Here is a 25,200-nt window from a genome sequence, read left to right on the forward strand (position 1 = left end):
CTTTTGTAACTCCGTCTCCGGATTTCACATCAAAAGGTTATTACAATTCTCCTTCTATTAATTCCGGCAATGATGTCTCATCCTACTAGTTACTAATCATGCCCTTGGGTTCTCATGGGAAACTGTCTTCTAGGGTTTAGTTTTCATTGTCTGCTTTTGTTAACCATTGCTCGTATACATGTTGTAGGGTTTAGGGTTCACATAGGATACTTTATTGTAGGGTTTAGTTTCGTCGTTATCTATTGTTAGCCTTGTATGTTTGCGTTGCTAATGTCTGCCTTGCTGCCTTCTATGTTTACTTTTCATCCTGCCAATTCATACTCGTCAAGATTATGTACATTGTTATGCGGTTTTGAGGCGTGTAAGCAACTCACGTCTCATGGTAGTTGTTTATTTGCTCTGTTTGGGTTCTGTTGGGATACTGTATTGTACGGTTTATTATTCATCGCCTTATAACTGTAAATTATTAGTGTTTATGTTTATGTGTGTTGTACGGTTTTCTATTATTCAGTTTCTGTAATGTATCATCCTACTAGTTATATGTCATCGCCTTGGGTTCCCCTCGGAACCTGTCTTCTAGGGTTTAGTTTTCATCGCCTTCTACCTGTATTCCATCAATCTTTATGTTTATGTTCGTTTAAACCATTATGTTTATCTTACATCTATGCTTTATTGTTCATCGTTATCAAACCTTGTACCTTTATCTCTACGTAGGTCAGCTGCCACAAAGGCTTTTTCAAGTTGATTGTTATCCTGGCCATGCAGTCCGTATCAACTCTTACTCTAAACCTGAATATCTTATTGTAATTTTGCATGTTTTAGAAGGACTGCCTGAGTTAAAATTGTTATTGGCATCGCCGCTCGGTTCTTTATTCCGTTTTCCGGTGCGTCAATGTTCATTATCTGGCCAATTGGTTCACCAGATGTTATGTAGGCAGTTGTGTAGTGATAATAGCGAGGAAATGTGGTTTGTGTTTGGAGGTCAGCCTCTTAAATTCTCGTTGAGTGAGTTTCAGGAAATTACAGGCCTTTGTTGTTCTCCTTTGCCAGCAGTGAACGAAATTGTTACAACTACTACGCATGCTTCTGGTAATGCTCCGTACTGGTATCAACTCATTGGTCATAAAATTGGTTCAACGACTGTTACGGACATTGTAAATATGTTGAAGACGGAGCCAGGTATGCCTGTTTGGCGTAAGTTTCGACTTTGTCTCATAGTTATTGTAGAAGGCATATTGTTGTGCCGGACGCAACCACTGAAACCATCGCTAGAAGTTGTAGAGATGGTTAAAAATGTTCAGTTCTTCCTCAATTATCCTTGGGGTCGCCACTCTTTCAAACGGCTGATGCGGATGGTAACAATAGGGGATTACATGACGGATAAAACCTCTCTTCTCAAGAAGCTTAAGCAATCTTCATTGGCAGTCCATGGTTTCCCTCTTGCACTACAGTTTTTCGCTTTTCACTCAATTCCATTGCTGCTCAAGTTCCTGCCTTATGCAGAAAATCGCTCAACGTTCCTTGACCAAGTTGTAACTCGTCTCCCTAAGTGCAAGTCATTCCATACATCAAATATATTGGTAGTTGAAAATGATCCAGTTGTTTGTTGAAAATGATCAAGTCATTCCATACATCAAAGATATTACTCTACTTTATTGTAGTCCAAACTTTCCCTATTGTACTCCGGACTTTCGTTATATAGAATCTTATTAACCTTACTCTGTCACCTTCTAGGTACAAGTTTTGTTCCGGAGGCCACTTAACCCTAAGTTCTCTGATTCTGGACAAGGAGATCCCCGAGTGAGACAATTGGAATGCCTCATCTCTGCAGGTTATGAGTTTACGAAGCAAACGTGGTGTGGTGGTGATTGTTCAGTGCCTTCATTATACACTTCCCACAAGCGCAAAGATGGGGACCATCGACTTGACCCATCATCCTCCGCTTCTGATGACAGACGTCCATATAGTAGGCAACGAACAAACGTTTCCTTTTTGAAAACTGCATTGGAAGTTGATCTTATTGTTGAACGGATGCTTAAAGCTTTTAAAGAAAGCCTTTTAGCTGACTGCAGGGGAATTGTGTTTGACGGTAAGCCAGACCAGATTGGAAGCATAGGTAAAGCAAATAGTTGACTTTTCTCATTTTCCAACCCATTACCGCAGAATGTATCTCTCATTGTTGAAGCAAAATCGTTTTTAGTTTCAGCATCGTCCTCTCAAGATAATGAAACGCAAATGCCGCATGCATCGACGAAGCCTGCTCTCTACAAAGGATCTTCCATCTCTCCAGAATCTTCGACAACTGAGGGAGTAAGTTTTCAAACCTTGTTCCTGTTTTAAATATTAATTAGTATTCATGCTTCGGAGTACGAAGTTGTCTTTAATATTGAATTGGCTCCATAACTTTTCCTTTTTTGATTAATCCCACTGCTGTCCATTCATCAAATTATGCTAAACTCATGATTCCTATACAAACATGCAATATCCAATAGTCGAACATGACAACCATGACTCTTCCCATCCTAAGTGTCTAAAATCACAGTATCAGAGTGATGAACCTCTGAGAAACAGCTCCGTGTGACCAATGACTTTTGCTGTCTATGCTGCAGTCTGTACCCTCTCATCCTAAAACTGTACTCGACCTTTATATATACAAAATTAATGTAATGGTCAAAAAAGCAGTCCTGCAATCAACGTCGGTACCCCTTAGCTGAAATCAACATCAGGTTTATTGAGATGCATTCTCAGGTCAATGTATTAAACTTTCTCGCCTGCTCAACTTGTACTGTATTTTTCTCCACCGTTTCATTTCTTACTCGAACTCCTGCTTTTTCTAACTTAATTGCAACATTGATGTATGTTACGTTTAAATTTCTTACTCCACCTTCTACAATTTTCTGACCCTCGTCTTCAATCGCAACAACACTTGTATTACAACTATATTGATTTTTATTTCCCTAGTTGTCTCAACAAAACAGCTGATACTTGACATGTCTCCACGAAATCCTTCTCCCGTCTCAATAAATGTCACCTATATTTCCCATCAAAACTACATTAATACATTTATTAACAAGTAGTTGTCACAGTGTTCACTATAAAGTTAGGCTTTCTTCACCATCGTTTACTGCACTTCTCTCACAATGGAAGATCTAGATATCAATATTGCATTAGATATAGCTTCACGTGTTGGTCGTGATTCTTTCATTGATCTAGGGGGTATGCTAGCAACATCAAAGTTTTACCGGACTCTTGCTTCCACTAATAGAGTCCTCCGCCAGGTCTCCCTACATTTTCTCTTCTCAAATCCCCATCTCATCAACCTACACTCCCCTTTCCGTCACTTTTTTAATCGTTGTTTAGATCCTGGTAATCCAACCGCATTTTACCTTGAAAGTCTGAAGCTTGCTGCAAAAGAAGGCGAAGCAGAGTTAGCACTACAAATGTTATTGGCAATCCCGAACCTTCTACCCCATGCCTCTTTCGCAACCGGCTTGTTACAAGTGTATCTAGGGTATTTCGAAGAAGCTATTGTCACAATTGACAATTTTGTTATAGAAGTCGGCTCTTTTCACGCAGCAGATGAAATCGGAAGCACTGTTTTCTGCCAGATCATGCAAATTAGTCCAGTCAAAGTAAGGTCTCATACTGACACTTGGAGATATCCAAACATTCCCAAATGCAGAAGCTGCAACCTTAGCAATCGATGCGCAAAGTGTTTCTTCTATTGGTTCACTGTTATGTACTTCCTTATGTGCTAGTTCTAAATCTCATCATAGCATGCCTTATGTTATGGCAACTTCTTAATACTTTTATCTGTCGTAATGGCACTTCAATATCGTTTTTAAGATCTCTCATTGTGTGGTCTGAAGTATCATTTCAAGTCATGTCAGTTTTCCCTTCCCTCACATTATCTACCTTCATTTACTAAGTCGACACCTACTTAGTATACACTGTTCCAGCTGCCCTCTCTATACGTGCATAAATGTGAGCCCAACAATATTACTATTTCACCTGTTCCCACTAATTGTACAATTACTCTACCCTCACCTGCCTAACTTACTTCTACCGACCAAAAAACGAAGAAAGCTTGTTTATATTTTGCATCGCCTATAAAACTGAAACCTCTCTTCCTCTAACCCCAAACATCTTTTCTAACTTAAAATACAGAGTCTTCCTCATGAATTACATCCCCCATGTACTCCTCACTGACATTGTTAGGCGGCTTTCCCACCATGGATTTCGTTATCTCGCCCCTCTAATATCCGCAAGTCCTGATGGGAAGACCCTTGCTTTCGACGACAGTGTCTTAGTAGAGGTTGACATCGACGAATTCATCTTTGTCAGCCAACTCTGCGTTCCAGGTTCTATCTACAGACCTTTCCTATTAAAATGTCTTCAGGCTGGAAATACAACAGCGCAATACGTGGAAGGACTACGTTTGGCTGCACAAACAGGGCCTTCCCAACGGTCCATCGATCTCCTTGCTCATGGTGCGCCACAAATTATATATGCTCGATTTGCTCTTGCCACTTTCCTAATTTGTTGTGGTTCCTTTGACGATGGGATGGAAGTATTCAATGGTTTTTTCAGAGCTGTTCCAACTATCGAAGAAGCCATTGGAATTGCAGAGATGGTGGTTACTGCAATTGCAGAGATGGGCATAACACCAAGCGGTTTATATGACGAATCTCTTCGGTTTGGGGGTCTCCCACATTGTTTCTTGAACAACTACTCAGTGGTACATCTTTGCCCCAAATGCTTTGCATTCAAGTATGCCCGACGCATTCAAGAAATGTGTTAAACACCATTGTTGGGGATTAAAACATTACACTTTGGTTGTTTAAACCATAGTGTACAATGTCCTAATTGTTAAGTCATGTAAGTTTCTGATTTTTCTAACAAAAGTTATGACTTTTCTTTCCAATTCCATCGTAACCAAAGCATGCTTTTATATATATTGGAGCTTCAATATCCATACACACACAACGGATATGCAACAGTCTCATCTACAAACTTATTACATCAACATTAAAACCACTATAATTCTTTACTTTCCGATCCCTGCAGCTTTTCCTTACTAGTTGTTCATAACCAAAAAACAGTCCCTCCAGAACGATGCTCATTTTTTACTTGAACATTGTAAGCTTATGCGCCTACTGCTACAAAACATTCTTCTCAGCCTAACCCATGTGCTGACTGACTCCGACCCGGTTGTTGATATATCTTAAGTGTTTGCTCCATAAGTTTGCCAAAAAGTTCTCAAAAGTTGGTCCATCCCGCCTGATGCTGCTTTGGTCCCCAAAAAACGTAGCTGCCTCCTAACAAAATATATCAGTTTCGATGTTATTTAGTGGTGTGCACTTAAAGTAAACCATATCATCAACGCAAACACTTCAACTCAATCGATCACATACCTTATTCAACCGCAGTTGAGCAGGTGGCTATGATATGCCCAGACTTATGGCAAGTTGAACATTTGTGTGGTGCACACTTTTGCCTTTTTGGTCCCTGATTTCACAAGACCGAAATAAGAGAAGGTTAGATTCATGAACCATTTTCTTGTACATATAGCTTTTCAATTGCAAATGTGTTGATCAAAATTGTACCACATGCTCCCCGGTAGAAGGGATCCTCCATTTCCTTCTACGTCCTGGTCCTGCCGGATTTATAGGCGGGGCAAACTGAGTTTCCTCCACAGTTGCAGGTACATTTGTGTCACAATGGTTTGGAACGGGAAATATCAACTCAGCATAAGAAGCTCCAAACACAGTGACTTGGTATATCTCGCCTACAAGTGAGGGGATATAGATCCCATTAATCCTTGCTGCGGCTAATGCATGACAACATGGAATCGGTAACTTCTGAACTGTAAACAGCTGCAGTTCTTATGCTCAAGGTCAACATAGTATGACTTCCCCTCACTTGTACTAACTTGGTAGCTCCAGGGAGACACGACTTTAACAGCCAAACCGGCAGAGTCTTTGTGATGGCGAAGCATTAACTTATTGACATTCGGTGTTATTGGATCAGGTAGTGCAGCCAATCTTTTAGCCTTTGCACGCCGGAGACAAAACCACTGCATCAGTTTGGTGCGTATAGACTCCACCATACTAACAATCGGAAGTTCCACAAACTTTGCAATTGCCGCATTTAGAGCTTCAGCTACGGTGCTACTCATGATGTTGTAGCGTTTCGCTTGACAATATGCTTGCATCCAGTGCTCAAGAGGAATTACATCCAGGTACGCCAGACATCTAGCGCTCCTTACACCAATTTCGGTATACCATTTTGTAAAATCACCGACATTAAACGCCCTTGCAGCTTTACCAACTAAGTTTGAAAGAACCCAGAAAAGTGTCTAACATTCCTCTCAATGTGAGCTGCACAGGCTCCATGGAAAGCTTGAGGATAGACTTCATCAACAGCAGCATAAATCGACTGATGCCTATCAGAAACAATGACCAGACTTCAGTATCTGGAAGTATACCAGAAAGATGCCTGAAAAACCACGTCCATGCAGCTATATTCTCGGAGTCAACAATTCCAAATGCGATAGGAAACACTTGGAAGTTAGCATCCTGCATGCTCGCAGCTAGAAGTACACCTTTGAACTTGGCCTTGATTGTTGTGCCATCAACAAGAACTACCTTCCTCATATGTTTTACACCTGCAATGCTGGCAGCTAGGGAAAAGAATAGGTATTTGAACTGCTTCTTCTCTTTTTCCCCCAATTTATACTCCAATTTATAAATAGACCCAGGGTTGCCTTGCTTCAATAAATAAATATACACAGCTAGTAGTTCATAACTTCCTTCATCACTGCCTCTCGTTTTCCTTACTGCTGACTCTCTTGCATACCACGCCTTCATGTAGGTCACTGAAACTTTAAGTTCATCAAGCATTATGTCTGGTATGTCTATTGCTCTTAGGCCTCTTAATCCATTTGCATATTTCCGTTCCAAGACAGAACCAATAACTTTTGCTGAAGCTAGCTTAGAATACTTGGCCCTTGCTGCGATCGTGCAAGTATGGGTTAAATTTTTTATCCAAACCTCGAAGTTCTTTGAATTCCTCGATACAACATGGCCAAACACTCTCCACCGACATGTCGGGTCAACACAGACAAATATTAATCTCTCTGGGTCAGACCTTGTCTGCCTGAAATAAAACAGCCTCTTGATTGCATAGAGGGATAAGCAGTTCTGCATATCTGCTTTGTCTTTGAAAACACGCCCAATGTATAGAGAATCTTCCTCAACGGATACAGCAGCACAACCATCTGTGTTAGTAAGGTCAAACACATCATCAAAAACAGGTTCAGCATCCTTGGTTGGAAGAGTACCCTGCTCATTGCAGTCTTCATAAAAGTTTTCAAGACTAAGCGGCATATTGACGGAACTTGTAACATATGCGAGAACCTCCTCACCAACATCTGTTTCCGGAGCTTCTCTGCCTTCCTCTAACCAAGACGTGTCGAGAAAATTACCCTCATGTGTTGGTGGACTTGAGGGTCGTTCTTCATCCATAATAGGAACACGACAATCACCATCATCAGGTTCAGCCACACACGAAGGTTCACCTTCTTTCATAAAAGGTACAACACAATTTCCATCATCACCACTGTCATAAAAGTTAGTCCAGCTCTGGTACTCATCTAGATTATTTTCCTCTGAACTTGCAGTTTGAACTCCATCAGTGAATGAGCTACCACTCTGTACATCAAATACGGCATCGGGATCCAATAACTCATCACCACTTTCAACTCTTGTTGCTTCAGGTACGACGTCTGCCAATCCCATTTTCCTCTTCTCAGCAGCTTCAAATTCTCGGAGAACGCGTTCATCCTCATTACTCCACTCATCCTCTTGCACTCCTACAAGATCGTCATTCAATATCCCCAACTCGTTTGACAAGGAAGGTGTTGCTGCATCTGCAAGTCTAATAATACCACTACAGTTGGTATCTGGCCACTGCTCAGGAGTAGCTTCCTGTCTTCCCATACCGACATCAGGGCCTTTTTCATTCACCCAGCTTGGACCAGCACCCACGTTGTATGGCCGCAACCTGCTTCCAGCACCACCTCCATCATCAACTTGGATACCTTTCCCTTTTTCATTCACATCATCGAACAAACGAAGCCTAACTGAACCTCCAGCATTCCCATCTACGGTACCGCCTGAAGCTGTGTCAATGGAATACATCCTTATAAAGCCACCATCAGCAGGAACATCATCACCCTCCGCATTTCTTTCCTCCTCCGCTGCAACACAAAGCCTCCGCATACTTCTTCTCGACCCTTCAACAGAACCGTTATCAAGAGAGAGCAACAGATTGACATGAACTGCAGTCCTCCTAACGTTCACGAAGTTCGTGATACCCAAATTGGAAGTGATAATGATCGGAGGCCTACCGTTAACTGAGAAGATTGACAACTGAGATGGAAGCCAATAACTCAGCTTCGGTGTAACGTTGAACCCATTTAGCTCAAACTCATTACTAACAGTGGATATCAGCTCTTCATACGCCATTGACACTACGCCCATAACATTCCTTGGCAAGCACAACATCCCAGATTCTTGTTTCTGAACACTCCCAGCTACCGGCGAAAACATATACTGACACCTCCTCCCCCTGAGACAGCAGAAAACTGTACTAGACATCGAAATTACATTCCTAACATCATAGAGTACTAGTTTTTATGCTAACTCTGCTCTTTTCGACTAGCAATAACACAGGAAGCTTCTCTGAAACAATGGAATAACCATATACAACATCTAAGACATAATTAAGTACCTAAAACAATATGAGTTGGTGTCTTAATCATACAATAATAAGACCATATTAACCCTCTAAAACGATGTATATTGGCTGTTATCACTTTTAAGAAACCTATATTCGATGATACAGTTATCGGTAAACCTGAAATTGTATTTCCAAGTATACAAAAAAAAAACGAGATACAACTATTACCTCAGCATTCATTTTCTCCTTGTGTATCCCACGTGTTCAGTTTCACTCTTAACCACCTTGACCCAAGCAAGTAAAATTTTTTTTCCTCTCCAACTCAGATCGAAATATCCACAACAACTTAAATCAACTCTTATATCCTCTGACCTAACTCGCTTTTAAGTAATCCACGAGTCTCCGTACCACATCGCGATCTCTCAGCCACAAAACAAACAACGCACAGTACACATCGCGTCATACCTTTAGGGATTGGGTTTTTAATTTTCTATTTTCGATTTTTTTTGAAAATTTTGGGATTTCAAACGCTTCAACTCCCGCTCACTTTCCAGGGCTAAAATTGTCTTTTCGCCCACACGAAAAAGGCCTGATTCCGAGAATACGGGCTAGAGTTCCCATTTTCTAATATTTGGGCCGAAAAATGCCTAATTTGATAAAGATCCCATGTTATAATACTTGACATACCTCAACAAGTTCGTCTTCTTCTAAATCCACTGCTTAAATTTCCCTAAGAAGACCTTCTTCTTCGTTGAACGAGAAAAGTACCGGACTAGTTACAGGTAAACGTATATATATATATATATGTTTTCGAAGTAGTATTAATTCGTGAATAATATATGTTTTTTGGGTAACATTTGTTGGATAATTTCAACTTGAAGAAGAAGTTATCTGTTAGGAAGTTGCCAAAAAAGATAGAATATGAAAAAGGAAAAGTTCCAAAATCAATAAGTTGTATAATGTTAATTCTAATAGGTTTAGGAGAATATATAAATATAATAGTCTATGCAGAGGTGTTTTATAAGACTTGAGAGAGATTTAGTTTTGAGAAGTTTCTAAATCAATAAGAGATGTGTTCTTATTTTTCAAGTTCTTTAGTTCTTAGAACATTAAGCGATTCATTGAGTTTGGATAATTGGATGTCGTTTGCTTCCTTTCTGTTTGTGAGTTATATGTACCTCGTTAGGGTTTTGCTTGTTGCGTAGGAATATTTGTTTGGTTCCTGAGGAAAACAGAAACTGAGAGTCTCTTATATCTTTTCGACGTTTTCAGGGTTGATAGGGAAATTTGTGGAGGGATTTTGGAAAGGGTTAGCTCTCAAATCTCAATCATGGATCAGTTACCTGAAGAATTGCTCTTGAGAATACTGTCGTTTCTGCCTACAATGAATGATGTTGTGGCCACAATGGAAGTCTCTTTGGATGTTTGTGCCAAAACTCGTATACGATGATAGCTATCAAGACATTGATTATGAAAGATTTTCCCGCTTTGTAGACAGGTATTTGTTTCTGCACGAGGCTCCAGTTATAGAAACTTTGCATTTCAAACTTGGTCAAACATGTGGTGCTGAAGATATTAGAGTCTGGATTAGAGCTGCAGAAAAGTGTTCTGTGCGTGAACTGCATATCAAGTTCGTCAGCCCTCCTCCTAGTGCATCTCCAACCATACTTCCGAGGAGCAGAATGCTTGTTACCTTGAGACTAATTGACGTGGTTCTTGTGGACGATGTTAGTTGTCCAATTTCTTTCCCTTCCCTCAAATTATGGGATCTTGTATGCTTGAAGTATCCAGGTGGTGATGAATTTGTCAACAAGCTTTATCAAGTTGTCCTGTGCTTGAAGAATTGGTTGTGATGCAGCGTCCTGATGATAATGTGACTATTTTCACCATTAGAGTGCCTTCTCTAAAGCTTCTACGGATGTTGAGGACATTAGAAAGAGATAGTGATAATGCACATGGTTTTGTGATAGATGTTCCTTCTTTGGAGACGTTGGAAATACGTGATTTTACGGATGGGTTATGTGTCATTGAGAATTAAATGCCTAATATTGTAAGAGCAGATATTGACGTTAATCAGACTCATCGTGGGAGGATTATTCTGAGTTCTATAATTATGTCAGTCAAGTGTCTCTTTTTATGTTTATTAACCTCAGAGGTATCTTCTTCTTACTTGCAAGTTGTGGTTTCTATCATTCTGCCATCTGCACGATTGGAAATAGTTGGTATTCTTGCGATCAGGTCTCTAGCCACTAACCTTTCTTGTACTTATTTTGTCTTGTATGCATGCAGGATGCACATCATGTTGGTAGTATCTTCCACCATCTTGTAGAGGTAACGCTATGCACATGTGATGAGCAGTGGTTGAACCTACTTCTTCGTTTGCTTGGAGATTCCCCTAAATTACGATCTCTCAGACTTAGTCAGGTACATATGTAAATCTCAACCCAACTCATTCAGTGTTTTTGACCAGGTTATTTTCCAATTCATTGTCTAATGTACTGTTTATATCAGTACCATGCGGTCCATGACAATCAGGATGACGAACCGAGCCCCTGCTGGATTAAACTGAGTTCAGTTCCTAAAATGTTTGTTATCGAGTTTAGAAACTCTAGAATGGAGAGACTATGAAGGAAAAGAAGAAGAGAAAGAACTGCTAGGATATATCTTAAGAAACGGAAGCTGTTTAAAAAAGGTAACTGTGTCCTCCACATCCACTGACAGCGAAGAAGAACTTGAGATGATCAAGGAGTTATTGTCCATCAGGCGTTCACCTACCTGCCAGCTTGTATTTAACTGAAGCTACAGTAAAACATGTCATTACAACGTTGGTTCATGTTTGGTCTGGATGTTAGATAACTTTGATGTTATTTCCTTTTCCAAATTTAGCTCTTTGAATTTCTCATTTTTTTTTTGCCTAAGTTTCTGCGTACTCTCAAAAAAAAAAAAAGTCTCTGAAATCTTCTTATAATTAAAAGAGAAGTACATTTGAAAAAATGTCCAAAATGTCTAACCTATTTGCTAAAATTGCCACTGAATTAAGATTTGTGGAGAGCGTTAATTGAAATTCATGAAGGTAATTTTGTCTAAATAAAAACAGATCCAATTGAGGGTCCGCGTGTTTTTCCTCAAACCGACCCATTAAGTCGGATCCTTCAAACGGGCATCGCAATTAATTGTTTACTGGATTTGGATTGTTTCTTGGCCCTTTAATTGTTTATTCTATTTGAATCGGCCTAAACCCTGCAAATACCAAACAAATCATTGAAAAAAAAATCAGATTGTAATCTTCCAAATATCACGTTATTTTTGGACTAAATACCGTAAAGTTAGCTAAAAATAGCGTAAATACATATGAAAAATAATACTTAGTAAATCGTTAATGATAGTATCACCTAATTAACGATTAAAACAGCCTAAAATTAAATTGGAATAACCATTTTTGTGATATGTATCTTTAATTTCTTACTTTCTCTCCAAGATATTCTCATATCACCTAAACCATAAACCTAGACGCTACCTTCTCTATAAATACTAATCTCTGAGAAGCTTAGCAGCGTCACTCCATCTACCAGAGTTACAAAGGCCACTTATCAGAGTGTTGTAAGTGACAGCATCAGGTGGGATCCCTTTCTTCTCCATCCCGTGGAATATCTCGAAGGCGTTATTCAAATCTCTGTTTCTGCAAAGACCATTGATGACAGTGTTGTAGATGACAACATTAGGTTGGAATCCCAATCCGGCCATGGAGTCAACGAGAGATACAGCCTCATGGGGTTTAGCTCCATTAGACCGTTATATATTCATGCATCACTATCAGATCTTATGGGGTTTAGCTCCATTTTCCTAACGTTTTATTAGGTACTGTCAGACTATACCCTCTAATTGAATTTTGTACAAGCTGAGGTTGTAGATGATTTAGACTTTCAGACTTTGGAATTTGGATCTATAACGGTCTCAAATCAAGTTAGAGGAATGGGTTCCAACCTAATCATCAATACTATAAGTCTGTCCCACTTCTTTTGGTGAAAACTGCCATCTTTAAATAGAGTAGGATATTTTGTAGAAAGAAATGTTTCCTGTGCTAAAGCATGTGAAAATATGTCTAAGAGTTTTATTTGTTATCATTAAAAGTATATAAAAAAAAACTGAAAACACTTTAGATCAAGAGATCCAAGGGCTGGAAAACCATTTTCTTGGAGAAGAAGCCAACATATCTTGCTTCACCAACAAATATTATATTTCTATTACATTAGTGAGATCTCATGTCTTTTTGCTCACCGTTTGATATTTTGACTGTCAAAATTTGAAGGTCAACTACTAGAAGTTAACAATGCAGTCAAACACAATGATCCTTTGTTTCTCAATGGTCAACTATTACTACTAATAAAATGGATAATTTGAATCCAAGCAAAATGTAAAAGTATTATAAAGAAGCCACTTAAGCAGTTTTTTAATTCTCTAATTCTCTTATTTGTGGCATGGAATACCAAACCAATAACAAAAAATTAAACCTCTATAAATTAATACTCTATAGATTAATAAATTTTATTAGTCTTAAATTGGACAAGTGTAAAAAGTAATAAAATTCTATAATATAATAAAATAATAATTTTTTGAAGAATTATGCTAAAGAACTACAACTAAAAAAATCGTTATGAAAAAGTGATCCTAACTGAGAATATTGAACTAATGGTTGTAATGAGTAAATATAATTTTCTATTAAATAATTATAATTAAAGATATATTTTAATAGACACAACTCTCCAATGAACAGATACAACCATTTGATTTTTTTTTAAAACAAATAAAAACAAAAAAATTACAAAAGATACTATGAAAAATCGCAACTGTTGTGTATGCACTTGATTATATTTATACCTCATAAACCATGTAAAATTCTTTTAAATAGAACGCATCTTTATTATCATATTGAAAAGTCAAATTCAAAAACTCACTATATAATTCATCTAACTCTTGAAAAAAAAAACTATAGGTATTTTCATTAAATTTTTAGATTGAAAATTAACTAAAAGTTGTAAATTAGATTTATCATTCCAAAAATCTTTTGTTAAATCAAAAATTGGAGGAATTTCTTTACTTTTAAAAGAATGAATGCTATAGAATAATTTAGAAAAATGTAAAAACTGTTGAGATTGAAATTTTATATTATTTAGTGACATGACAAAAAATTGAAAAACAGTTCAAATAGACAAATATATATAGATTTCAAAAGATACAGATATTTAAATAAACATAACTCTACAATAAACAGTTACAATTTTATAAAAAAAAATTATAATGAACAATCGCAACTTTTTGTAAAACATACAATTTAAATTTCTTACAGATTTTTATGAAAAATTATCTAAAAATTACTATTGAAAAAACACAATTTTTGGTGGCATTTTTTCGGATTGCTATTATATATAGATTTATGGCAACCAATTTTACTAACTATAGGAAATTTATACGATGTTTTTTTTTTTTCTGTATCTCGATTAGGCCCAAACACAATTTTTCGTGTTTTTCTCTTATCGTGAGCCCAGACGTTTAAGTCACTCTAAGTTGGATTAAGGTAAGTAATGCTATCAATTTACTGAAGCCCGTTTTTGTAGTACTATTAAAAACAAACAAAACTAAAAGAGAGGAAAAAAAAGGTAAATAGGAAAGAAGAAAGGAGTTACGACGAATCCGACCCGGCTCGCTCAACCCGACTGGTTTGTTCTTTCTGAGGTCCCCAAAAAAAAAAAAAAAGAGAAGAGAGAAGAGAGAAGAGAGAGATTGAATCTAATCTCTCAGCCAGCCATTAGTTTAATTCTTCCCAGTCACGTTTTCTTCTCCTGCGGTTTCGCTCTAAATCCTTCCTCTGTGTTAAACAGGCTTTTTTTTTTTTTTTTGTGTGTTGTGTTTAGGACTTAAAGGAGATATTGATCTTTTTAAGTAGTAGATGATTGGTTCTGTTGTGTTGTGGTCTGAGAATTGCAATTGTCTTCATGTCTAGATAGCGGAACCCTAATCGATTTGAGTCATGAAATCATCAGAAACCCTAATTTCTGAGCCGTCTTCCCTCAATAGAGACCTCCGAGATCATAATGAAGAAGAAGAAGAAGAAGAAGAAGAGGAAGAAGATGTTGATTTCAATCCTTTTCTTAAGGATACTCCTTCCCTTGAAGCTTCTTCCAGTTTGAGCTCTGAATTTGAGACTCTTGATGGTGAAATTGTCAATAGCATTCCTGTTTCCCTTAAGGACGATGTCCCCATGCCAAGTAGCAACGATGTCTCTTGCCAAGAAGAACCAATCCCGGAGGACTCTCTTGATCCCGGTGGCTTTGTTAGAGAAGAGCCTAGTTCGGCTGATGACAGGACTGTAGATGCGAATGAAAACGGTGGAGATCAATTCTGTGACATGATCCAAACTCAGAAGAAGCAAGGTTTTACATCAACTGAGGAGGAGGAGGAGGAGGAGGAGGAGGATGCCATCTGCAAGCGCACTAGAGCTCGGTATTCCCTTGCCAGTTTCACCCTTGATGATCTTGAGGCTTTTCTCCAGGAGACCGATGATGAGGATGACATTCCCAATGTCGATGATGAGGAAGAGTACCGCAAGTTTCTCGCTGCTGTTTTACATAGTGGTGATACTGAGGCTCCCTTGGCACAGGGTGTAACTAATGATGATGACGATGATGATGATGATGAGGATAACGATTTAGACTTCGAGATTGAACTTGAGGAAGCTCTGGAGACTGATGACGAGGATATTTTACCGGAAAAGGTCACCGCTGGTGACAACAAGAAAAGCACTAAGCGACGCCCCATGACTAGGCAGAAGAGACAGCTTAACAACATCTCCTCTCACCACAAGAACAATTCTCCCGAACAGTCTGACAGATTATTACGCCCTCTTGTGCCTATCTTGCCCATTGCATCACCTGCTAGAATGTTTTCTGCTACTGAAGCAGTTGCGTCATCATCAGAAAACAGGATAACAAATGGCTTCAGTCAAGCCCAAATGGGAGAACTCCATTGTTTGATTCACGATCACCTTCAACTTCTTATCCAAGTGTACTCTCTTTGTGCACTTGATCATTCACGCCAGCATATTGGAACCCAAGTTCAAAGACTTCTATCTGAGATGCTCAAACAACACCAAGGATATATTTCACGCCCAAGTCATCCTCTCAGCTCTGCTTCCGCATCATCCGTTCTGGATCTAGCTGGAAGATATCTAATTGATGTTTCTGATGGTATGTTATTGGTTAAAAATTGGGGTGCTAAATCTGTATGTTATCTTATCTGTTTACGCAGTATAATTCTTTTGATTATTGAACCATTGTAGCTGTTCAAGATTATGGACGGTGTCAAGTGGAATCCGGTTTTGATGCGTCATCTCAAAGAGTGCCGTTATTTACACTTCCTCACCAAGAAGTTGGCGGTGAGATCGTAAATTATCCTCTTTCATCCCCTAGTTCAAGTAAGTCACCATCAGGTCGGCAGCAATCTAAGAAGACGTTAGCTGCTACACTTGTTGAGTCAGCCCAGAAGCAATCTGTTGCCTTGGTCCACAAGGATATCGCCAAGTTAGCTAAAAGATTTTTGCCGTTTTTTAGAGTATCGCTGTATCCCCACAAGCCACCTCATGTAGCTGTCGCCAATCGGGTCCTATTCACTGATGCTGAGGATGAGTAAGTTCCTTTCCTTTTTTCGTTGTCCAGTCTACTAATGTAGTCAAAAATTTATTACATGTGCTGTTTGAACGCAGATTACTGGCTCTTGGAATTATGGAATATAACTCAGACTGGAAGACAATAAAGCAGCGCTTTCTTCCATGTAAAGGCGAGCATCAGGTAATCATCACTGAACTTCTGCAGAGTTAGGAATGGTGTTTAGGTTACGAAGTAATCAGTTGGTATTTTCATTAGATTGCTCTCATTATCTTAGTTCTCATAAGTGCTATATTGACCACAACCTTTAATGTATATAGATAAAAATATGAAGGTATTAAGACTCATGTGTTCATCAGCCAGGCTGGTGATCAAGAAATAAAAGGCTTTGTCTCTTTTAATACGTTCGACTTGTATTTGTTTCAGATTTATGTTAGGCAAAAAAACCGGAGATCATCTAAAGCCCCAGAGAATCCAATTAAGGTCGGTTATATGCTTGATTTAGTTTATCACCTTTTTATTTGTATACTTATCTGTCTGCCTATCGGCTCCGTTAATTCAGTGGTCTGAACTTGTTTGTTAACAAATAAGCACTGTGAAACCATTACATATTTATGAGTTCTATCATTTTCATATATGATAATGTTGGCTGGCCATCTTTTATGCTTTTAACTGAACATACGTTATGCAAATGAGCATTACATGTTTAAGACGGACACCGACTGATGGCTAAAGACGAATGTATTTTATTCCAACCATAATTATAAGGTTATGCAGTATTTTCCTCTAACTGTTGTGTATGTGTAAATTTTGCCACCCACAGGCTGTTCTGAGGATAAAAAGCTCTCCCCTGACTCCACAAGAGATAGTATGTATACAAGAGGTAATTCGAAAAGCGCATTCTTTTTGCAATCTTTGATCGGAAATTTTTCTTTGGTGCTCAGTACAAATTTGAATCCTCAGGGGCTTAAGTACTTCAAATATGATTGGATGTCTGTGTGGAAATTCGTGGTGCCTCATCGAGACCCATCCTCACTGCCACGACAATTGCGCACTGCCCTTGGAATTCAGAAGTCATATAAGCTAGATGATGTAAAGAAGGAGAAGCGGAGGTTATATGATACAAACAGAAAGTCCAGAGAGCAGCAGGCATCTTCAAAAGAGGTCTGTCTTTCATTATGTGGTTACCTCTTAAATGATGCAACTCATCCATACTGAATATGCTAAATTTTGGGTTTCTGCTAAAAAATGTAATTTAGCTTTGCTCATCTTTCATCGCATTGTTGCAGGATCGTCATGGTGCTTCTAAAGCCAATGAATATCATGTTAGAGATGAATTGGTTGAGAGTTCAGGTGAGGCATACCTACATGAAGGTTTTTTAGCAGACTGGAGGCCTGGCATGCCAACTCTCTTTTATTCTGCATCTATGCACTCCTTTGACAAGGCAAAGGATGTTCCCGTTGATCGACATGAGTCTTTACAAACATGTACCGTTGAAGGATCTACAAAACCTGATCTTTGTGGTGCCCAAATTCTGACATGTACGCAGAGGCTTGCACCTTCTTTCGTTCCTCTGTACCACCACACATCTGGTACAGTACCCGGCGCCTCAGGAGCATTGACAAGTATGCGGCCATATCGTAGTCGAAAACTATGCAACAGAAGTGTTGTGAGACTAGCCCCTGATTTACCTCCCGTTAACCTTCCATCTTCGGTCCGTGTTATCTCGCAGTCAGCTTTTGCGAAGAATCAGTCTGAAACATCCTCCAAAACTTGTATCATTAAGGATGGCATATCAGATGTTTCGGGGAGGGAAAATTTGGGTGTTGAACCTCCTTGCTTTTCAGCTGACAGGGATAACAATGGTCCCTCTAGCGAGAAGGTGGTAGATTTGCAGGAAGATGCGCCTGCAGAGCGCTCCTCTGGGATGGGTGTGCAGAGCAATGACTCAGATCTTCAAATGCATCCTTTATTGTTCCGGACCCCTGAGCAAGGACAGATTACATGTTACCCTCCAAACAGAGGCCCAGGGGGTTCTAGTTTTAGTTTCTTTTCTGACAATCGACCTCAGCTGCTAAGTCTTTTCAACAGTCCAAAGCAAATCAATCACTCAACTGATGAAATCCTCAAAAAATCATCATCAAACGAACATGAGACAGCACAGGTTGACAGCTGTTTTCATCCTCTTCTTCAAAGAAGCCAGTGTGAAAGTAGTTATCTTACTAGTAGACGTGGGAACTTAGTCCCAGACATTGGCAGGAAAGGCAAATTATGTCAACTTCAGGATACTTCTGGTGCTGTTGAGCACACTTCAATCCCTGGTGCTGGTCGTAATGATGTCAGCTTGAAATCTTTAAGCTCTAGCAAACATGGTAAAGATGTGAACTTAGATATCTATCTAAGTCCGAGCTCTTCTAAGGTAAATAATCGTGGTTGTGTCTCAGCATCAAAAATTTCAGAAGCTCCAGACACCTGCATGACTCAACGTAATGACGGCTCTGAAGAGCCTGGATCAACTGCACCAAGTGATAATATTAGTAGATGCATTGACGAAATGGGTGATCAGTCTAATCTAGGTATAGTGATGGAGCAGGAGGAATTAAGTGACTCTGACGAAGAGATGATGGAAGAAGAACATGTTGAGTTTGAATGTGAAGAGATGGCTGATTCTGAAGGAGAAGAAGGCTCAGAATGCGAAGAAATCACTGAAATGCAAGATAAGGTAAGTTGTGGTTCTTTTGTCAGTTATGTACAATATGCCTCAGAGAGCAGCACTATTTTTTAGTTAAATTTTTTTTCTCAACATTCGCCATTATGACAATAGGATTCAAGCATATATGGATCCTAATTTCCAGTAAATATATAGATGTCGTTTTTGTTGTGTAGTTTTTTGGCTTGTGGATGGTCGTGGTGATTAACTTTTCCATTCACAGGATAACAGAAGCTCTGCGGTAGAAATAGCGTCAACAGATGTCGATTCTGGCAAAGAACTAGGCAAGGATTCTCCAAACAGTCCTTGGTTGAGTCTGGATCCAAGTAATCGTGGCTTAAGCAGTAATGTTAAGGACATAGAGAAGACAGAGCTAGTAAATGAAGTCACCATTGCACAATATGGTCCTAGTATATCACGCAAGAAAAGGACACCAGTGACGAGTAGAGATGCAGATTTAAAGGAAGAAGCAGGTGGTGCTCGGTTAAGACTGGGTCCTCTCGCCCTCCCTCCAGTGAAGAAACCCAAGAAGTGTGGTGGGCAGGCGGAAACAAGTCCAAGTATTGAGACAACCTGAGAAACTACTTGACCCAGCAACAAATGATTAGCTCTTCTCCACCCCAAATTTGCTTCCAGGTTCAGAGATATCATATCATGTCAATCTGGAGAGCTGTGTTCTTTGTGTATACCCTCTTGGAGGTTACGGCACCCATGGAGTTTGCTACTAACGAGGTTATGTCACTTCCATTAGAACCGCGAGTACGTTGCAGGGTGCAGATATGAGTTGTGCATGATACAGAAGGAAGAAGATTCGGCTTGGGCAGATCAGGTCAGCTATTGCTTTTTTTAAGATATACTATTGCTAAGGGGATTGTTACTACTTAATAGTACGTTATTTATTCTGTAAATGTTTTGTATCAGCTGTGTGAAAGAGCTGGGAATCAATTTTATCTCTCACAAAGTAAATATTTGTATGGTTAAAGAAAGAAAGATAGTTCGGATTCTGATAGTATAATAGCATTTATTTGACACAGTCCCGGTTGCTACTAGGTGTTGTTACATTTAGATTTTTTTCTGAAACTCTTTTGTTCCGAGTCCTGAGACCCATTCCATTTTTTTTTTTTGCATATAATAAAGAGAACCTATTGGCAGGGAAGAGATAATTTATAGAGTGATCAGGGAGAAGAATAAGCTTGAAAGGGAAGAAAAGGTGGAATCCGACTGGCGCTTCTGATGATTTGGCATCGAGCAATGCTCCAATGAGCTGGGATGATTCGAGTTCACCAGTAGAGTGATGGAGACCTACAATGTATGTCGGTTTCAGACTATGAATGCTTCCAATTGCGTTACTGTATTTTTCTCCTTGTTGGATCCATTGAAAAAAAATCGAATGTCACTTAAAAGAGTTGGCCAAATTTGTATGCAAAAGTATTAAAAAGAAAGGGTTGATGGCAACATTATATAACATTTGTGCTTCATATAGGGATCTTACAGTGAAACGTGATTGCATATAAGAGATCATAACACAACACAGCACAAGCATAAAATTACAGAATGGCAAATCAGTATATGTTGGTATATGCTACCAATGTGCTTATGAAAGATACAACATGTACACGACAACTTCTTTAAACTTTTCAAAGCAAATAAACAAAATGGCTTTGGAGTTTGTCCAGTCTCCCATCAAAATAATATATCGATGACCTTGCTTTTACTGTCATAAGCATCTGCGCAGACCGCATTACTCATGAACTGCTTTGATGAGTTCAGCTGATACTCTTGTGTAGTGATCTCCAAGTGCCTCATTATTTATGTGTTCACTTGGCATAAACCCATCTTCTTTCATTCTTCTACAGAGCTTGTCCGCTTCACGCCGTAGGCCTTTCCTACACAACGCTGATATCATTGTAATGTATGCTATAGCATCAGGCTTCACTCCTTTGAGTGTGAGGCTACGAAATAAATACCAAGCCTCTTTCACCTTACCAGTTCTGCACATCCCTTGAATGATGATATTATACGTAATAATATCAACATCCATTTCACTCTTCTGTAGATCCTCTACCATCACCAATGCTTTCTCTATCTTCCCGTTATTACATAGACAATCTAACAAAATGTTGTAGGTGACAATATCAGGAGGCACGCCACAATCAACCATCCGATTGAAAACCTTTTGTGCAACGTGAAGTTTGCCCGCTTGACAATAACCGTGGATAAGAGTGTTGTAAGTGAATGCATCGCCAACCAATCCTCGATGAGTCATCTCACAAAAGAGTTTCATCCCATCTTCTACCCTCTTAGACCTACAAAACCCATTAATGAGAGTATTATAGGTCACCGCATCCGGGGAACAGCCCTTGCTTACCATAAGATCAAACATATGCTTGGCGTCACCTAGACGACCGTGAATGCAAAACCCATTGATGAGTGTATTGTAAGTGCAGATATTAGGATCTACAGATCTCCTGATCATCTCCTTGTACAAGTTTTTAGCCTCCAAAAGGTCACCCTCTTTCACAAACGCATCGATGAGCGCACTGAAAAAGATAACATTAGGATCTATATCCCTCTTCAGCATATCTCTGAGAAGCTTAGCAGCGTCACTCCATCTACCAGAGTTACAAAGGCCACTTATCAGAGTGTTGTAAGTGACAGCATCAGGTGGGATCCCTTTCTTCTCCATCCCGTGGAATATCTCGAAGGCGTTATTCAAATCTCTGTTTCTGCAAAGACCATTGATGACAGTGTTGTAGATGACAACACTAGGTTGGAATCCCAATCCGGCCATGGAGTCAACGAGAGAAACAGCCTCGTGGAATCTGTTGCGGAGGCAGAAGCCATGGAGGAGAGAGCCAAGGGTGACAATGCTGGGGTGAAAGCCAAGCTTCATCATCTTTCCGAGGAGAGCAAGAGCAAGAGAGAGGCGAGAGCATCTACAGAGACAATGAATCAAAATGGTGAAGCTATAGAGATCGTGTGAAACTCCAAAGAGTTCCATCTTCTGAGAGAGGTAGATGACGATATCGAACTTGCGCATCTTAGCTATGGCAGTCAAAACTCTACTGAAATCAACAATGTTGGGAAGGGGACGAGACTGAAGCATCTCACAGAACAAACCGAGCGCATCGTCGAACTTTATAGAGTTAAGAAGCTCACTTGTCAGTCTCTCTCGGTAGTGATGATGATGATGACGACTCGCACCGCCGGAGAAAGGTCGAGAACTAATCGAGGGACAAGTCGTCTTCTCGGGATTGTTGTTACCTCTCTCCCGACGAAGAAGATAATGCCGACGAAGCAACCCCTTCACCGTTGACGACGACGCTATCGGAATTAATCTCGGCATCCAAAATTAATTGGATTGGCTTCGTTCCCAATCTCTCTCTCTCCCTCCCTCCCTCAAACAGTGCGCCGAAACCTATCAACGACGACGACGACCTGATCCGGCGGTCAGAGTGATGATGTCACTCGATAACAACAATAAGGTCTCCTTACCTAAAAACGGCAGCGTTTCGAATCAAAACTTCACCTGATTCAATGGATTTTAAAATTGTCTATCAAACAATGGATTTTGTTGCTTACAAAACAAAATTTTACAATTTGTATTGATATGGTTTCAACTTTCAATAACTCAAGAGTTTGGTCATCCTCATGTACATACAAAGTCTTATATACAGAATGCTAAATCAGTTCAGGTTTCTACATGCTAACACCTGCTTCATCATACAATTTACATTTCCAAAAATTATCTCTGCAACAGTTTTTGTGCTTGAGTGCTTCTTCAAACTTGTCCTGACCAAATCAAATCCACAATCCTTCAATATATGACGATGACTGCAACAACAAAATTAGCCGAGAATCCTTAAGTCCTGATTACTTGTGTCATGCTCTCTCCTCTCCTCCTAAAGGGCCATTCAACTGGCATATGATCCCATCCTCTTTCATTTTTCTAAACAGCTCATCCGCTTCACGCCTTGGCCCATTTTTACACAGTCCCAATATCATTGTAGTGTATGTTCTAGCATCAGGCTTCACTCCTTGGAAAGGCAGCTCACAAAATAATTCCCAAGCTTTTTCCACTCTATCCGCCTTGCACAACCCGTAAATCATAATGTTATACGCAACAACACCAATACAGTTTTCACCTCTTCTCATATCATCGAATTTGGCCAGTGCGTTTTCAATCTCCCCATTAACACAAAAACCATGTAACAGAATGCAGTGAGTTATAATATCAGGAGTCACTCGACAAGACACCATCAAGCTGAATACGTTTAGGGCAGCTCGTAGTTCACCAACCTGACAATACCCTTGGATAAGAGTGTTGTAAGTGAATGTGTCCCCAACCAATCCTTCGAGAGACATCCTTTGGAAGAGTTTCATCGCGTAATCTACGCTCCTATACTTGCAGAAACCATTGATGAGAGTGTTATAGGTCACCAAGTTTGGGAAGCAACCCTTGCTTAGCATCAGATGGAATGTTTTCTTGGCGTGGTACAGGTGACCCTGCAGGCAGAGCCCATTGATGAGTGAATTGTAAGTGACAGCATTAGGATCGACAGAGGCTTGTATCATCTCCTTGTACAGCTCTTGAGCCTCAGGAAGGTTGCCTGCTTTAGCAATTGCATCGATCAATGAAGTGAAAGTGACAACATCAGGGTTTATTCTCTTGTTCATCATATCTCTCAGCAGGCGAGAGGCTTCGTCCCATCGACCAGAAGAACAAAGGCCGGTTAAGAGAGTGTTGTAGGTAACAAGATCCCCTGGGACTCCTTCCATCATGTTGAAAACCTCCAAGGCGTTATTGAGATGACCGTTCTTGCAGAGACCATCAATGAGAGTGTTGTAGATAACAGCATTGGGTTCGTATCCCGATTTAGCCATGGAATCAAGGAGGGAAAGGGCATCGTGGAATCGATTGCGGAGACAGAAACCGTGGAGGAGAGAGCCAAGTGTGACAATGGTGGGCTCAAACCCAAGTTTCATCATTTTCCCAAGAAGGGATAGAGCAAGAGAGAGCCGAGAGCATCGGCAGAGACAATGCAACAGAACGGTGAAGCTGTAGAGATCGTGAGAAATACCAAAAAGCTCCATCTGCTGGGAGAGATAGATGACGGTGTCGTATCTTCTCATATCGGAAACAGCAGTGAGCAGTCTAGTGAAATCAACAATGGAAGGTAGGGGTTGAGACTGAACCATCTCGAAGAACAAATCAAGCGCATCTTCAAACCTCAAGGAGTGATGATTAAGCCCTGCTCTCAGTTTCTCTCGGTAACAAGAAAAAGCTCGAGCAGCAGCAGCAGATCCTCCTCCTCCTATTCCTCTGGGGAAAGCTATCTTCTTCGCCGTCGATGAGGCAATCGCAGTCGCAGTCGCAGTCGCAATCAATCTCCGCATCCAAAATCGACCCACCGGCCACCGGGGAAAAAAAAAAAAGGAAAAAAAGTGTTATTTGGTTTAGTAAAACGGTACCGTTTTGGTGGACTTAATTAATTTAGTTACTACTCAAATAGGATCGTCTCTGCATTACTACGCCTTCTTGTGTGGTGTTTCTTTCTTAGCCTCCACAGAAACCTAATGTTTACCTTTTTCATAGTGTTTACAAGTAAATTAATGTGTTTTCTTGATCCTCTTAATTAACAAACTAGAAGAGTATATATATTATTCACTTAGGCATGTATCTCAAATCGTTTCCAAGACTACTTCTTCTTGCATTCATATATATAAACATAGTTGTTGAATATTGTTCCTTCCTTGATTGATTAGATTTGGACTGACTAACTTAGAGAGAGCATAAAGAATCACTACTCTTTGATTCCTTTCATATATATATATATATATAGAGTGCAAAAAAAAGTCTAATAAAAAAACATGATAAAACTACGCATGGAAATGCCCACCATCAATTCAATAGTAGTACATCGTCACGGTAAGTGTTTATATATGACACGCTATATTTTTTGTTGTCCTTCACGGCTTTCTTGGGTATTTGTAGCATCTGCGTTGATATGTTTGGCGCACGCCTTCCACAATACTTTCTTCACCAAACCAATGTGTAGGTGGTCTACTCATGTGGAACAGAGAAT

General features: G+C 39.6%; 4 protein-coding genes and 2 pseudogenes across 10 annotated transcripts; 3 read left to right on the plus strand and 3 right to left on the minus strand.

The window, feature by feature from the left end:
• Positions 1-923: 923 nt before the first annotated feature.
• On the plus strand, positions 924-2,133 carry LOC147926138 (uncharacterized). Its single transcript, XM_087492878.1, has 2 exons — positions 924-1,601; positions 1,735-2,133. Exons 1-2 carry the CDS (start codon positions 924-926, stop codon positions 2,131-2,133), a joined length of 1,077 nt encoding a protein of 358 aa, XP_087349004.1.
• A 3,282-nt stretch (positions 2,134-5,415) lies between these two features.
• On the minus strand, positions 5,416-8,982 carry LOC147926139 (uncharacterized; annotated as a pseudogene).
• Positions 8,983-10,069: 1,087 nt separating this feature from the next.
• On the plus strand, positions 10,070-11,539 carry LOC104754183 (putative FBD-associated F-box protein At1g32375; annotated as a pseudogene).
• Positions 11,540-14,353: 2,814 nt separating this feature from the next.
• On the plus strand, positions 14,354-20,579 carry LOC104753129 (uncharacterized). Of its 6 annotated transcripts, none has more exons than XR_015583571.1 (10): positions 14,394-14,587; positions 14,744-15,986; positions 16,079-16,424; positions 16,502-16,586; positions 16,830-16,886; positions 17,227-17,286; positions 17,367-17,567; positions 17,693-19,126; positions 19,338-19,943; positions 20,252-20,579. XR_015583571.1 is itself a non-coding variant. In XM_087490014.1 (9 exons), the coding sequence occupies exons 2-9, from the start codon at positions 14,771-14,773 to the stop codon at positions 19,689-19,691; spliced, it is 3,753 nt and encodes a 1,250-aa protein (XP_087346140.1). In that variant the 5' UTR covers positions 14,354-14,587; positions 14,744-14,770; the 3' UTR covers positions 19,692-20,147. The 6 variants fall into 6 exon arrangements, 2 of the variants coding, with proteins under 2 accessions (XP_087346140.1, XP_087346139.1); XR_015583572.1 differs by having other exon boundaries at positions 20,267-20,579; XM_087490014.1 differs by lacking the exon at positions 20,252-20,579 and having other exon boundaries at positions 14,354-14,587; positions 19,338-20,147.
• LOC147926140 (uncharacterized) lies at positions 20,560-22,711 on the minus strand. 2 transcript variants are annotated; one of them, XM_087490016.1, is made up of 2 exons: positions 21,101-22,711; positions 20,560-21,000 (listed from the first exon to the last, which is right to left on the minus strand). In XM_087490016.1, exons 1-2 carry the CDS (start codon positions 22,458-22,460, stop codon positions 20,957-20,959), a joined length of 1,404 nt encoding a protein of 467 aa, XP_087346142.1. In that variant the 5' UTR covers positions 22,461-22,711; the 3' UTR covers positions 20,560-20,956. The 2 variants fall into 2 exon arrangements, with proteins under 2 accessions (XP_087346142.1, XP_087346141.1); XM_087490015.1 differs by having other exon boundaries at positions 20,560-22,698.
• On the minus strand, positions 22,684-25,168 carry LOC147926141 (uncharacterized). Its single transcript, XM_087490017.1, has one exon. The coding sequence runs from the start codon at positions 24,509-24,511 to the stop codon at positions 22,997-22,999; it is 1,515 nt and encodes a 504-aa protein (XP_087346143.1). The 5' UTR covers positions 24,512-25,168; the 3' UTR covers positions 22,684-22,996.
• Positions 25,169-25,200: the final 32 nt, after the last annotated feature.

This window comes from Camelina sativa, chromosome 16, assembly GCF_030686135.1.
Source record: "Camelina sativa cultivar CO46 ecotype springtype chromosome 16, ASM3068613v1".
NCBI lineage: Eukaryota > Viridiplantae > Streptophyta > Magnoliopsida > Brassicales > Brassicaceae > Camelina > Camelina sativa.

Excerpts from the sequence above, each read along its gene's own strand:
- LOC147926138 (XM_087492878.1), top strand. The coding sequence starts at position 924 with ATGTTATGTAGGCAGTTGTGTAGTGATAATAGCGAGGAAATGTGGTTT. Across the intron at positions 1,602-1,734 it reads TAGTTGAAAATGATCCAGTT|GTACAAGTTTTGTTCCGGAG; the intron begins GTTTGTTGAAAA and ends GTCACCTTCTAG.
- LOC104753129 (XM_087490014.1), top strand. The coding sequence starts at position 14,771 with ATGAAATCATCAGAAACCCTAATTTCTGAGCCGTCTTCCCTCAATAGA. Across the intron at positions 15,987-16,078 it reads TCTAATTGATGTTTCTGATG|CTGTTCAAGATTATGGACGG; the intron begins GTATGTTATTGG and ends GAACCATTGTAG. Across the intron at positions 16,425-16,501 it reads TTCACTGATGCTGAGGATGA|ATTACTGGCTCTTGGAATTA; the intron begins GTAAGTTCCTTT and ends GTTTGAACGCAG.
- LOC147926140 (XM_087490015.1), bottom strand. The coding sequence starts at position 22,460 with ATGCCGAGATTAATTCCGATAGCGTCGTCGTCAACGGTGAAGGGGTTG.
- LOC147926141 (XM_087490017.1), bottom strand. The coding sequence starts at position 24,511 with ATGCGGAGATTGATTGCGACTGCGACTGCGACTGCGATTGCCTCATCG.